This window comes from Wyeomyia smithii, chromosome 2, assembly GCF_029784165.1.
Source record: "Wyeomyia smithii strain HCP4-BCI-WySm-NY-G18 chromosome 2, ASM2978416v1, whole genome shotgun sequence".
Classification (NCBI taxonomy): Eukaryota; Metazoa; Arthropoda; class Insecta; order Diptera; family Culicidae; genus Wyeomyia; species Wyeomyia smithii.
The window spans coordinates 238263723-238279577 of NC_073695.1; the positions used below are offsets into that span (position 1 = coordinate 238263723).

Here is a 15855-nt window from a genome sequence, read left to right on the forward strand (position 1 = left end):
GTGCTTGATACCCGTCTTCGGATCGGCACGCAACGGATGAAGAACAGCACCACACAACGAATAGAGTAACGACTTCACAATTGGCCCACTTTATCAGACTTGCCTTGTGGAACATAAAAAAGTATCAACCAAAATTCAAATTAAATGATAATTTGGAATAATTCAAAAACTAACCAAACGAACAGTTAGTAGACTAGTCAGTGGGCGAATTGTGGGGTACTAACCGTATCTCTTTTTTGTGCCGCCTTCTTGTATCCTAATTTTCGTATATTTAGGCCTGCCTTCCAATATGGACAAAGAAGTTACAGACTCGTGCGGTTCATCAGACGGAATCTTTATAGATTCGCCGTCCGATACAAGCGGGTACAAGGTGCCGCGGGTCAGAAAAGCTGCCCCACAAGACCTTAACCATCGGGCAAAACTACCCGGATGCATATCCGGACCACTGGGTTGCCTTTCTTCAGTCGAAAGCATACAATACAAATTTGTAGAGATCTGGTACGATTTTCAGCCGAGACCGAGATGACTAAAGTCATCCCCAATTAACTGCGTGTTTCGGTGTCATGTCTCAAGCAAGTAAACTGAATTGCTGTTTATGAGCTTTTCGTGCTGAAGCACCACGCGTACATTCCAGCTCACGCAGTGAAGATCGACGACGTGATCACCGACTTGAGATTGATCATCGAGAATCTGCTGAAGGCTGAAACTGTCCGTTTTAACGATCCCAGTCTTTGGCTGGTAAAAATACTGGATTGTAAGCAACTGCACTCAGTATCTCTCGTCAAGAGTGTATAACTCACACCCAATCAGACTCTTTTTGTGTAACTTTCGCCGCGACCGCTCCGTCGAGCTATGTGCTCGTGAACAAGGTGCGTCTACCCGGGCGCTTGTTCACACCGCGGGTAATGAACCGTCACAAGGGCCCGTTCAATAATCACGTTAACATATTTTTTTATTTTTTCAAAACAAGTTTTTGTTGATTAGAGATCAATAAAAGGCTTTTATTCAAGCCATGATTTGAAAGAACCAAACATAACGTAACTTTTCAGAATTAGAGTTTAAAACAAAACAGTAACATTTTAAAATCAATAAAGATTAGTATGAACATTACTCATCATTGACGGTAATCTCATCGTGATGGATGGATCTCAGCATCGCCCAAACATTCAGGAAACTCAGTTGCCTAAGTTGTTTCACCTGCATCAATATCCTTTGCATCAATCTACCTCACGTCTGAGCTTCAATTTCCTCATCCTGAAGCAAGCACAATAGTTTATTTCCTCTTCTGCCCTCAATTGGAGTTGATCATCGTTGCGTAATTTTCCTTTCATGAATTTTACCGTACAAACTTTCATGAAGATGATTATTTGAAGATAATCAATTCTCCCTCTACCTCCTTGTAAGATAACGTAAGAAAATTACAACGAGCAAGTTTCTTCTAAGAGCTGTGTAGTCTAATCATGTGCCTGTTTTATCCCAGATAACTATGCGCCAAATCATCATTTTATTATTGGAGTCGCAATCTGTTACACATCAGGAGTTGTGCTGATCGAGATAAAACGACAACTGCGTCATACTCGTCACACTTCCATCACTGTATTTGATTACTCTGCTCAATATAATTGTAGTCCTAGGTTTGCCTACGTTAACTACGTTTTGAACCCACGAGGCCAAGAGCCTATGTATTGTTGACCCATGGTTCTTGGACCAGAGCAACGGTTAATTGCTCTTTAGTAGAGATGGTCGGGTTTGGCTTTTTTCAAACCCGTACCCGACCCGCACCCGATTTTTTTTTTGGTTGAAACCCGAACCCGACCCGAACCCGAAACATGTTTTTTCGATCAAACCCGAACCCGACCCAAACCCGAAAATTTTATTTTTGTGAAACCCGAACCCGAAACTGAGGAACCCGAGCCCGACCCGAACCCGAGATTTTTTTTGGGGGGTGGATTTTTTGTACCAATTTGAGGCTGCCCTGAAGCTTCGAGCGTATTGAAATTTTAGTGATTTTTACAGTTGCATGAAATTAGACATCATTATTTTACAAAAATGCTTATTTGATAAAGTCGGGTTTCGGTTTTTCAGACCTAAACCCGACCTTTTTTAAACCCGAACCCGAAATTTTTTTTTCCACCAAACCCAAATCCGACCCGTACCCGACACCTTCAAAAATTTTCAAACCCGAACCCGACACTTTCAAAAATTTACAAACCCGACCATCTCTACTCTTTAGTGAAACTTCTGCTAGGGACGCTGGAGGCCTCCTTAGTGTGATGAAGATTCACCTGGATGCATCAATTTGCATTCATTCATTGCATTTTGGATCCGCATGTGGTTAGATTGGAAGATTCAGTACCTATATCAGAAGGTTGCCGTCTGCAGAACTGTGGGTTTAGGTTGCCTTTGCTCCGACACCGGCTAGCTTTGCCTGCTGTAAGCGATGGGAAACAGACCAGCACAAGAAGATGGTTTCTAGGACCTATTTGCGAGATGAAGATGGTTTGGAGCTCCCTGGGGTTCTTTTTATTCGCGGGTTTGCGGCATCAAGCTGTTACTATCCGTCTGCTGAACCTTAAAAGTTGCTTAGTAAGAAGCGCTGTCTGGTGATTCGGTCGGCGGATTGTTCGTCGATCTCCAGAAAAAGTTCGGTTTCTTACGCGCCACTCCAGTGCAGAAATGCCGTCGTTCTGATTTGGATGAATCACAATATCTTCTCGTTTGAAGTGCATATGCTGTTCGTCGAATAACCTGCGAACGAGTCCCTTTCGGTAGGTTACCCGCTCCTACCCAGGGAGTTAGGTCTGGGATGGTTTTCTCCAGCCACACAACCGTTTCGCTGTCGATGCAGGCCAAGTAAAAGTAGTCGTGTTTGATGGCAACTCCTGAGCTTAGGCCTGAGTAGCGGAGAGTCTAGTGCTGCAATTCGATCTAGAATCGAATCGTTCCCAATTCCAAGTAACTCCTCAAACAGATATTTGGTGGAGTAGCCATAAAAAGTGATGGCGATGTTAATAGTCTCGAGATCAAAGGACTATGTCCATTGCGGAACCGAGATTATTTGTTCACCGTGTTTAATGACGGGACGTCAGTCGTTCGTTGTCGCTCAACAGCAGCTTGACCTTGTAGGTCTGCCCGGTCGGAGGATTTGGCCGGTCGGAGGATCTGGCCAGTGGCCTTCTTTCAGGTATTCCGCGTACCTGCGCTTTTGTGCGTTGGAGAGATGCTTCGCTCTCTTAGGCAGGCACTAGAAGGTGCGCTTGCGTCTGTCTCCTTTGGAGAGGACAGACAGGCATCATTGTAGTGAACCACTATCAAAGTATAACCCTATCTCCATCTCTTGATCAAGAAATGTTCGTTCGACATATGAGTATTTTTATGGAAGTTGTTTATGTCGTTTGTATTGTCCATGTGCATTCCACGAGAAGCTAAAATAATATAGGTTCTCTGCAATGGCAGAGTTCAGCGGAGGGTGCCTTGATACTCCACTCGACCGTTTGTGACTAAGGTATCATTTGTTAACCTCTCCTGCCATTAATCACTCGGCACGGGTCGCATGACAGCTTAGATTATCTGATAGCCATAGATAGTAGCTATTACAACCATCCTCGTTTAAAATGCTTTCGGACGCTTCATTGACCTCAAAGAAAAAAAAATTTTGTTTTGAAGCCAGTAATGAGGAGACCCTTGTGTTGAAATTTTATATATGTTTTCTCAAAATGCATAATACTCATTAAAATTTATTAAAAACCTTGTTACCAAAATCGAATCAAATTCGGGCTGTGTCAAAAATGGACCCATATTGCATTTATTTTAAGTTTTTGATACAAAAGTTAATCAACTAAAAAATAATTCGAATTTTGCCTAAAGGAAACTGGTTGCAAAATATGATAAAATATTACACTCTAAAATAAAACTGTTTAAAAGATTTTCGATTGTTAGGGCTATTAATAAGGAATCTATAAGCCTTAATGTTTTTGCCTTTCTCCTATAAAGGTATAGCAATCACTTGCAAAACCGAAAGTATAAAAGTGCTCCAAAGGGTCGAATGGCATATATCACTCGACTCAGCTCGACGACCTGAGCATTTTCTGTATGTGTATGTGTGTGTGTGTATGTGTGTGTGTGTATGTGTGTGTGTGTATGTGTGTGTATGTGCAGATTTTTATTCTCACTCACTTTTCTCAGAGATGGCTGGACCGATTTTCATGAAATTGATTGCAAATGAAAGGTCTTGTTGTCCCATAAGACCCAATTGAATTTTATTGTAATCGGATTCTTAGTTTAGAGGTTATGTATCAAAATGTGAAAATCATAAAACATCATTATTTCACAAACCACACAACCGATTTGAACAAAAATAGTTCCAAATGAACGGGCTTCCCGAAAAACCCTTAATTTTTGAATTTTATAAAGATTGAACTTGGGGTTCAAAAGTTATGAAAAGAAACGTGTTCTGAAGACTGTTTAATCTCACTCATGTTTCTCAGAGATGGCTGCACCGATTTTCATAAAATCAGTGTCAAATGGAAGGTCTAGTTGCCCCATAAGACCCTACTGATTTGTTTTGCAATCGGACTACCGTGCTGGATCGAAACCCGTACAGTATCGAAATCCGTACACCTTGATGTTTTTTCTTCAGTTTTAAGCATTATAAAAGTGAAAACTCATATGATAGTTACATGTACATATCCGTTGAGTTGTTGGCCTTCTGTTAAATTGAACTATGCGCCAGTAAGCCATGAAATAAAAATATTAAAAATGAAAAATCAATCGTGTATCGGTTTCAGTTGTCATTTCGTTGTATCGTTAGAGAATTTACTAAGGAAACGTTCTTCAGATAAAAACGATTTTCAAGTGGGATATAAGTGTTTTACTCTGTGAATCTTTTTAAAATTAATGGAAAAGGTAAGTATTTTTCATTTTCGAACTGTATATTGCCTAATAAATAGTGTAAGTTGTATTTATTCAACAAAAACTGTGCCGTACGGATTTTGATTCTTTTTATTTGCTTGAATCGAAATCCGTACGGCGTGTGTATCATGCATATATTTTTGAACTTTCTTCTTGTTTTCAGCATATAAAGAAAAAGAAGAAAGAAGAAAACAAGTATAAATATACGGCAAACAATTTTAAACGAGCTGTGACTGAGGTGCGCAAGGGAAAGTCGTACCGGGAAGCTTCGAGAGGTTCCGGCGTTCCGGTTACTTCGAAACGCTACGAAAATTGTACTATTTCAGCTGATATCAAAAATTTGAAAACCGTGTGAAACTTTAGGAGCCAGTTGATCCTCAAATATACTTTTTCGGTTATTTAAAGTTTAATTATAAATGAAAGATGTTCATTTTTGTACTTCTTCATCTATACGGAGTTTGATTTATTGTTGTATGGACTTTGATCCAGTCTATATCGCGTGTGTGCGGATTTCGATTCAAAAGTGTACGGGTTTTGATTCAGGCACAAAACTGTGTACGGATTTCGATTCAAAACATGTTCTATTTAAACATGATTTTTTCGAGTTTCGGAGTGATTTTAATCATTTTGCTGGAAAATAGTGATAAAATATAAGTAGACTTATAACTAAGCATGTCAGTTTAAAGCAATATGTGATTTCTTGATTTTATATTGACCGTCGAAGATTATTATGTGCTTAGGTGTACGGATTTCGATCCAGCACGGTATTACTTTTCCTGTTATGTTCAAAAATGTGAAATCCAGCTATGAAAAGGAACATATTCCGAAGACTACTTGGACTCACTCCCTTTTCTCAGAGATGGCTGACCCGATTTCCACAAAATTAGTGTCAAATAAAAAGTCTAGCTGCCTCATAACACCCTATTGAATTTGACTGTAATCGGACTGTAACTTCGTCTGTAATGTACCGAAATGTGAAAATCACGAAACTTCATTATCTCAGAAACTAGAAAATCGATTTGATCAATATTATTATCAGATGAGCGGGCCAGTTAAGGGTTAAATGATGAATTTTGATTGAACCAGACCGATGTCATGGCAACAGTTTCCTGAAGCCGCCGCCGATTATGATGGCGCTGCTGTTGGAAATATGGTCATAAGCTCCGTTCATTGTGCCGCATGTGTTACTGTACGGATTTTTTGCGTGTTTCTAACTACATTGAATGTAGGGCTATCCGGAACGTGTTGAAACATGTTTGAACGTGACCATTTATGTCCTGCACAAAATCCTGCACAAATGAAACGTTCAAAACAAAACAATCGTTTTTCGCTTTCTGCATTTCGTCACCCCACTTGCAGCAACAGTTGATCTCGCATGAACGGTGCTTAATCGGCTGTTTCGCAAGCACTGACAGCCTTTTGACGTATAATTGAGCCAGAGAGCCAGAGAAAAACGGCTTCAAGCGAAATGTCTGGGGATAACGTTCGTGACAGGGATGTGGATTGAACACGTGGTTGCAAATTTTGGCCGCCCTATACGTTCCCATTTTACTTGATTATAGTCGAACTTAAGCAACAGTTATGTATTATATTGTTAATAAAACAACGAAAGTCTATTATCACAAAGATTACATGACTTATTTGAACATAACTAGTGTCATACGAACGAGTCATCTCTCAAACTTACAAATAACAAACTTCATAACAATTTGATATGTGGCTCAAAAGTTATGGAAAGAAAAGAAATTCAAAGACTATTTAAAATACTACAAGGTATACAGCCCTAGGGTTGTATGAAATGGTCACGTGGGACTAAACACTGTAATTAGGGGATTTTTTGTTCCAAATATACAGAGCCTGCAGACAGAATCAAGGTGTTTGCTCAGCGACTGTACGTATTTTTATTTTCAGCCTCCCCTGGAAATCAATTTTTTGAATTTTTTGATCTGTCTAACAAAATTATTAACAAGTTCCAGCAAAAAAGTCATAACAATCAACAATTCCATTTTTGTTTTTTGCTGGACAATTTTTTTCATTTACCTACAACTACATTCGCTGTATCACGAAGACTGCTAATATACAAACGTTTATTATGGTAAAGCTTTAAGTAATAATATATCATCTAACCATTTTGAAATGCAAAAGGAAATTCTAGTGAATCTTAGTAAATAAACCAAAAATTCACAAGCATTCGCAGGCTCTTACCCTTCTACAAATGAGTATATGTGGAATTTACTCTTTCGATACTATCCGGTCACGATTATTTAGTGAATATCGAAGATAAAATTGAATAAATATCCGTTGTAAAATCCACAATTCTTGTGGAATAGTTCATGGTAATCATATTTATGAGATAAACTTTCAATCACCATTAACAACAGCATTGCAGTTTTTCCTCGATTGCATACGTATAAAAATGTGCGAACAAAAGTGTACTACTGCAATAGGGATAGTACCGCTGCAGTATGAATAGAAGTGTACCGCTGCAATCATAGACGACGAGAGACCTGCGGTTCTTTACTCCACTGATACTGTTGCTGTTACCAGCATGTTTTCTTACAAGACATCAGTTTTTATGAGGTTTTGAAAGCGGGTCTAGAAATTGTTCAGGAATGGAGATTGTTTCAAACTTTTCGGAAAACTTTTATCTTCGAGACATCATGTTAGTCTAAGCTCATGGAAGCAAAAATAAATTGACCTATTGGGACGGGGAGACTCTGTCAATTTTTATATCGATATTGATACAGAGAAAATCACGGGGAACGGATAATGTCCATTCACGCCGTCTGTGCTAGGGATGTTCGCATGTAATTGGTTCATTGTTCGCGTAAGTTTTCCTGTAGCTTTTTATCAATTTTCACCGTTGAGCAGTAAAGTAATAATGATAACTAGCGTTTTATAAAATTGTTACACATTTTATCTATCCAACAACATATTGGTTATTGTTATCCATCATGTGGTTATGCTGCTATTAACGTTTGAAATCTGACGCAACATTTGCCAGTTTCATTTCCAATTTTACAGAATGCATCCCAGTATAGTAAACAAAGACGTAGTCCCACGTCAAAAACCTAAATTAATCCACCTAGCGGTCAGACCCAGCCTTTCTCATTCAAGCTTTTATTGGTAAAAATAGATTTACATGAACGCTTAAATCCAATAAATGTATATTCACCCTTTAGGTTCCAAAATATTGATGTTGTAATCAATACATATAAAAATGTAGTCCGGTCTGTCTGTCTGTTTGATCCATATAGGCTCGAAAACTACCGAACCGATCGACGTGAAAATTTGTATGTAGGGGTTTTTGGTGCCGATAAAGGTTCCTATGATAGTTTGAGGCCCTTCCCTCTTCTGGAAAGAAGGGGTCCAATACAAATGAAACCTACATTTCTGCACAATTCAAGAACAAACCAAGCAAATAAAACCGAATTTGGCATGTGGATGTTTTGAAGGGTAATAAATATGTCCATAATGGTTCGACGTCCCTCCCTCTTCTGTAAACAAATGTTTCTGCACAAATTTTTGCACATCTCGCGAACTAATCAACTAAATGGAACCTTATTTGGCGGGTGAATGTTTTTAGTGGTAACGAATATGTTCCATAATCGACCTCAGGCAACATTTTGGATTGGAAGACGGCAACTTCCGGTTTCTGGAAAACAGTCAAAAACGGACAATTTCCACCCAATATAATAATATCCGGATAAAGAAAGATACACAGGAGCTAAATTCGACCACAGATACCATTTTGATTTCTAAGATGGCGACTTCTGGTTTCGGAAAAACAGCGGCAAACGACCAAATACCACCCAATATGGGTATTTTCGGAAGCGTAATGATGCACTGCAGCAACAAATCGACTTCAAACACCATTATGAATTGTAGGATGGCAACTTGTGGTTTCTGGAAAACAGCCAAAAATGGCCGATTTCCGTCTAACATGAGTATCTCCGGATCTAGAATGATACACAGCAGCTGAATTCGACCACAGACCCCATTTTGGAGTCTGGGTTGGCGACTTCCGGTTCATGGAAAACAGCGGAAAATGATCGAGTTACACCCAATATGGGTGTTTCTTCAACCAGAACGACGCTCAGAGGCCAGAAATTATCTCAAATACCATTTTGAAATCCAAGATCGCGACTTCCGGTTTGTGAAAAACAGCCTAAAATAACCAAATACCATCCAATATGAGTATCTCTGGAACCAGAATGATGCAAGGAGCTAACAATTGACCTCAGGCACCATTTTCAAATGCTAATATATTTCCGTAATCGAGATGATGCATAGAAACCAAACATTGACCCTTGACACCATTTTGAATTTAAAGACGACCACTGTTAGTTTCTGGAAAACAACCAAAATAACTAAATACCTCCCAATGTGAGTATTTCCGGTGTCAGATTGATGCCAGAAAATTTGCTGAAAATGACTGAATACCACCCAATATGAATATATTCAGAATAAGGGCGATGTACAGAAGCCAAAAGTCGAGGATAATGTCATTTCGATAAAACCAATCATTTCAAACGATTTGTTATTTGACTTTGAGCATATCCTATGACCGATTCATCGTGTATTTGCAGACTTTAAACACATCGCAAGGAATTAATGAATTTGGAACGTTCAAATAGTACAAAACCACATTTAAATTATGTTGAGACTACATATATCAATCAAAGCAGGTATAGTTTTAAATAGCCTTTAAATTTCTTTTCTTTCCATAACTTTTGAGCCACAAAGCAAATTGTTATGAAGTTTGTTATTCGTAAGTTTGAGAGATGACTCGTTCGTATGACACTAGTTATGTTCAAATAAGTCATGTGATCTTTGAAATAATATACTTTCGTTGTTTTATCAACAATTTAATACATAACGGTGGCTTAAGTTCAATTATAATCAAATAAAATGGGAACGTATAGGGCAGCCAAACTTTGAAACCACGTGTTCAATCATAATTCATCAGTTAACCCTTAACTAGCCCGCTCATCTGATAATAATATTGATCAAATCGGTTTTGTAGTTTCTGAGATAATGAAGTTTCGTGATTTTCACAATTTGGTACTTCACAGAAGAAGTTACAGTCCGATTACAGTAAAATTCAATAGGGTGTTACGAGGCAGCTAGACTTATTAGTTGACACTAATTTTGTGGAAATCGGGTCAGCCATCTCTGAGAAAAGTGAGTGAGTTCAAGTAGTCTTCGGAATATGTTCCTTTTCATAGCTGGATTTCACATTTTTAAACATAACAGGCAAAGTAATAGTCTGATGCAAAACAAATCAATAGGGTCTTATGGGGCAACTAGACCTTCCATTTGACACTGATTTTATGAAAATCGGTCCAGCCATCTCTGAGAAACATGAGTGAGATCAAGTAGTCTTCAAAACACGTTTCTTGTCATAACTTTTGAACCACAAGGTTTACCTTTATGAAATTCGAAAATTAAGTGTATTTTAGGTAGCCCGTTCATTTGAAACTAATTCTGTTCAAATCGGATGTGAAGTTTTTGAGATATTGATGTTTCATGATTTTCACATTTGGATACATAACCTCTAAACTAAAAATCCGATTACAATGAAATTTAATTGGGTAAGACCCAATTGACCTTGAGACAATGAGACCTTTCATTTGCAATTAATTTCATGAAAATCGGTCCAGCCATCTCTGAGAAAAGTGAGTGAGAATAGAAATCTGCACATACACACACACACACACACATACACACACACATACAGAAAATGCTCAGCTCGTCGAGCTGAGTCGAGTGATATATGCCATTCGGTCCTTTGGAGCACTTTTATACTTTCGGTTTTGCAAGTGATTGCTATACCTTTTTAGGAGAAAGGCAATATACCTGCTTTGATTGATATATGTAGTCCCAACATAAATTAAATATGGTATCGTACTATTTGAACGCTTCAAATGCATTGATTCCTTGCGATGTGTTAAAAATCTGCAAATGCACGACGCATCGGCCATAAGATATAATCAGAGTCAAATAACAAATCGTTTGAAATGATTGGTTTTATCGAAGTGACAACATTCTCGACTTTTGGCTTCTGTATATCGCCTTAATTCTGAATATATTCATATTGGGTGGTATTCGGTCATTTTCAGCAGATTTTCTAGCATCAATCTGACACCGGAAATACCCATATTGGGAGGTATTTAGTTATTTTGGTTGTTTTACAGAAAATAGAAGTGGTCGTCATTGAGTTCAAAATGGTGTCCAAGGTCAAAGTTTGGTTTCTATGCATCATCGCGATTACGGAAATATCCATATTGAGCATTATTCGGTCATTTTCGACTGTTTCCTAGAAGTTGCAATTTAGCAATTCAAAATGGTGCCTGAGGTCAATTGTTAGCTACATGCATCATTCTGGTTCCAGAGATACTCATATTGTTTATTTTAGGCTGTTTTTCCTAAACCGGTAGTCGCCATTTTGGATTTCAAAATGGTATATAAGATAATTTCTGGCATCTGAGCGTCTTTCTGGTTGAAAAAAACCCATTTTGGGTGTTATTCGATCATTTTCGGCTGTTTCCCAGAAACCGGAAGTCGCCAACCTAGAATCCAAAATGGGGTCTGTGGTCGATTTCAGCTGCTGTGTATCATTCTTTCCGGAGATTCTCATGATAGACGAAAATCAGCCAATTTTATCTTCTGTCCATCTTTCTGGTTCCGGAGATACTCATATTTAATGGGAATCGTCCATTTCAGACCGTTTTCCAGAAACCGGAAGTTGCCATCTTACAATTCAAAATGTTGTCTGAAGTCGATTTGTGGCTTCTGTGCATCATTACGGTTCCGTAAATACCCATATTGGGTGGTAGTTACAATCCAAAATGTTGCCTGAGGTCGATTATGGAACATATTTGTTACCACTAAAAACATTCACCTGCCAAATATGGTTCCATTTAGTTTGTTAGCTCTCGAGATGTGCAGAAATTTGTGTTTCATTTGTATGGAACCCCTCCCTTCTAGAAAAGAGAGGGGTGTCGAACCATTATGGACATATTTGAAACCCCTTAAAACATCCACATGCCAAATTCGGTTTTATTTGCTTGGTTTGTTCTTGAGTTGTGCAGAAATTTATGTTTCATTTGTATGGGACCCCTCCCTTCCAGAAGAAGGAGGGGTTTCAAACTATCATAGGAACCTTTATCGGCACCAAAAACCCCTACATTCAAATTTTCACGTCGATCGGTTTGGTAGTTTTCGAGCCTCTATGGATCAGACAGACAGACAGACAGACAGACAGACCGGACTGCATTTTCATAAGTATAGATTACAACATCAATATTTTGGAACTTTAAGAGTGAATATACATTTATTGGATTGAAGCGTTCATCTAAATTTATTGAAACAAATAAAAGTTTGAATGAGAAAGGCTGGGTCTGACCGCTAGGTGGATTAATTTAGGTTTTTAAATTAAACAGACACTTTTAACATTTTGATTTTATACGTCATCAATACCATAATACCGTCAGTGACGGTTCATCACCAATTCGCCATCATAATTAACATAACTTTTTGTTCTATTCTCATACAGTCAGAAATTAACAATGGAATAATTTATTAGCAACAGGATTGCCGTTTGTTATTATGGTCAAACGAAAAATTACCCCATTGATATGTTTTCCCCCCTATGCATGAGTTTACTAGTTGCTTAACATCACACGATGCAACACGTCGCAATAGTACAATTACAATGGTCCTACAACATGTTTCAGTAGCTGACATTCTATGCTGTTGCTAAAGTGTACTATATTTCTATCTGTTTGTCTGCGATAGAATGTGTAGAGAGAAATTACAAATTCAAAAGCGTGTGTGAATGTGAAAGTCCTACGCACTGGTCACTGGACGCAGTATATCTGCAATTGTAGCGATTTATAACTACAGATAGTTTTCATGCTGGGGAGTGGGGATACAGTTAGGTTCAAGCATATTTACAGTCGTTTACACCTTAGCACGAGCAGAAACATTACATTTCTAAAACGACACTCTCGAGGAGATGCTCAGATTAACCTGCTAAAAACCTTTATTTCATCTCATTGTTTTATTCTGTTCCTTTTACAGTCAAACGTCCCGATGCAACCGGCCGTCCGGCGGCGAATGTCCCGCCACGGATCGGTTTTGATCGAAACGGCCCCGCGGCAAATCCCGTGGGATCTTATCGACCGACTGTTGATGCCAATCATCGCCTGCCACGCGGCCGCCATCATCATCTCCAGCTTGCTGAGCTTTCTCGGTATCTGTCAGTTGTCGGCGTTCGCTTTGTTCTTCTTTTTTTCGATCTTAACCGTTAGTGCGGCGATTGGGTTCCACAGTCTTAAGGTGAGTAATTTCAGCTCAGAAACTGATTGCGTACAAATTTACCCCATCAATGGTCGTTAAAAAACGGGGTGGAACACAATTTCGAAGTGAACAAAAAACAAAATTCCTAGCATAAATTTTTCAGCCTGAGAGTGAGGACAAATTGTGTAACTAAACTGTATTTACAGTCAACACCGGAATTGTTTTATCCGCTCGCACACTAAAGCATTAACAAACAAAGTAAACAAGCCCGCGTTACACAGTTCGCAATTGACACACACACACGCGAATCCCGGAGGGCAAGAACTTCGCAGAGGAAAGCCAGCTGGTCGTTGTTTCGCGGCTATGTTTGACCATAAAATTTAACGACCCATTATCAATTCTTTTATGTCATGCGAGTGTTGAATCTTTGGGGCATGCATTTGCGTTCACCGGTAGGGATGATCCGAAATGGTGCTGGCAGCGGTACTGCCAAGGGACCCCCAGTGCAGTGTGCTGGCCATTTCAAGACGCGATGTGGGGTACATTTTAACCTATGTTCCGATGAGATCGTTCGAAGAACAAACCAATGTATTAACGGTGCGGCGGCTTACTCCCAAAGGCAACAAATGTGCTTTCCAGTCGTAGTGTAAGTGACTGATAAAGTAGGATTTACGGGGTCGCGCCCGGAGGGATGGTGTAACAGCGTAAATCCATCGATGGGGATGACCTTCCGTAAAGTACAGATAGAGACATAAAACGTGTCCACGGTGGTAACAATATTCCGAATCGATGTAAGCTCGGATGGTGGTGGGTGTAAAAGTTAGCAGAATATACCAGTGCTTTGGTAAATATTGTTTGTTTTATACTTTTACTTTTGATACTTAATTGGTATTTTTTTCATTTTTCCTTCAAATCATTTATAGTGCTTTGGTAAAGATAATTATAAAACCATGGTTCAAAAACTTCAGTTATGTGCATGTAGTTAAAATTTATTCACGATTTAAAAAGGCACAATAAACATAGTACTGAGTTTTACAAGCCGGTTTATTAGTGTACTAGCCAAAAAATCAAATACCTACTAATCAAAATTGCAAGACAATCGAATTGACATAAAAAATATTTTCAGGAAAAAAAAACAAATAATATATATATATATATATATATATATATATATATATATATATATATATATATATATATATATATATATATATATATATATATATATATATTTATATATATATATATATATATATATATATATATATATATATATATATATATATATATATATATATATATATATATATATATATATATATATATATTAGGGTGGGTCGATTTAAAAATCGCTTAGGCACACATGATTTTCGGATTTTAGGGATCAAAATAAGATACTTTTCTCAAGAAACCATACCTCTAAAATGAATTCTGATGTCCCTTGTACAAAAATATCAAAAAATCACCATTTTTGGCACTTTATATGACAAAAATCAGTGAAATGGCTATTATTTTTCCGCACAAATGAAGTTTTTAGGAAAAAAATGTTTTTTTTGTTTTTGGATTTTTGTTTTCTCTTTAAAAATTTATTCGATCAGAACATAGGAAAAAAACTAAAAAATTATTGTTTGAAGTCTTTTTTGGTTTCAACACTGGGCAATTTCGCACGGCTCTCTAATGTCGCCTCCATAACAGCCTCTACATTTTCCGATATTACTCGTTTGGAAACGCTAGCTAGCAGTTGAACGTGTTGTTCCGTTCCTTGTATATGTAATGGAATATGCGGATCAGTAAATGGTGAATCATCTTCATTTAAATATGCTATCAATGTTTCATACGGAATGATTCGCGTGAATGGTGGTTCAAATACGTTATTTTTATCAGTCAAATCGATCATTTTCGTGTGATCGAAGCAATGGAAGTTTCTATCTGGTTTTTTATTTTCTCTTAGTTCCGATGGGTCTTCAACATTGTCTCGATATCGTAAAATTTTCTTGATAGCAGAGTCGCGCACCTCTTTCCTATCATCAAACAACATTGATAGCAAGATATTTTCCGAATGTGCAAAATATGGATTATTTTTAATTACATGATTGACAACAGTGCGTAAATTTGGCTCCAGAAATTGTGCCCAAGTAATGTACTTGAAAAATAATACACTACCGTACACGACAGAGCTGTAATACTTGATATTAAAATACATTGGCACATAAACCTTAATTATAAATTCAACCAGAATTCTTAAATTTTTAGGTGGTTTTTTCATTGTCACATATAATCGTTATAATCTAGCGCGGCCTTGGTGAGCCAGCGAGAATGTACAATTTTCCCTGGTTTTATGTTAGCCAGATCCACAGAAACCACGCCATTAGAAATTGCATGTGCCATGTCGTATAAGTACTGCGAATCGGTGGAATATTCGTGCTGTTCTGCAACAGGAGGCATATTTTCCAACACAATTCTCTGAAAGTCGCTCACCACCTAAAAATATATAATAATTAAAGAAATTTATTATGATTTCACCATTCAAAATGTTAGAAAATTATAATAAATGAGTGATAGCAATGACTTACCGGAAGAGCTTCAGAATTTTCAATTTGCTTGCTTAGTTTCCCGGTTGTTGATGTTGGTCCAGTGGTG

At 37.9% G+C, this 15855-nt stretch overlaps 1 protein-coding gene across 2 annotated transcripts in view; it reads left to right on the forward strand.

Annotated features, from left to right (window-relative positions):
- The window catches only part of LOC129724274 (D-beta-hydroxybutyrate dehydrogenase, mitochondrial), a 196184-nt gene that overhangs the window by 11221 nt on the left and 169108 nt on the right, over positions 1-15855 (forward strand). For both annotated transcript variants that reach the window (XM_055679006.1, XM_055679007.1), the window contains exon 3: positions 12997-13254. In XM_055679006.1, coding sequence (XP_055534981.1) covers positions 12997-13254 — 258 coding nt within the window. The remainder of the gene's footprint in view (positions 1-12996; positions 13255-15855) is intronic.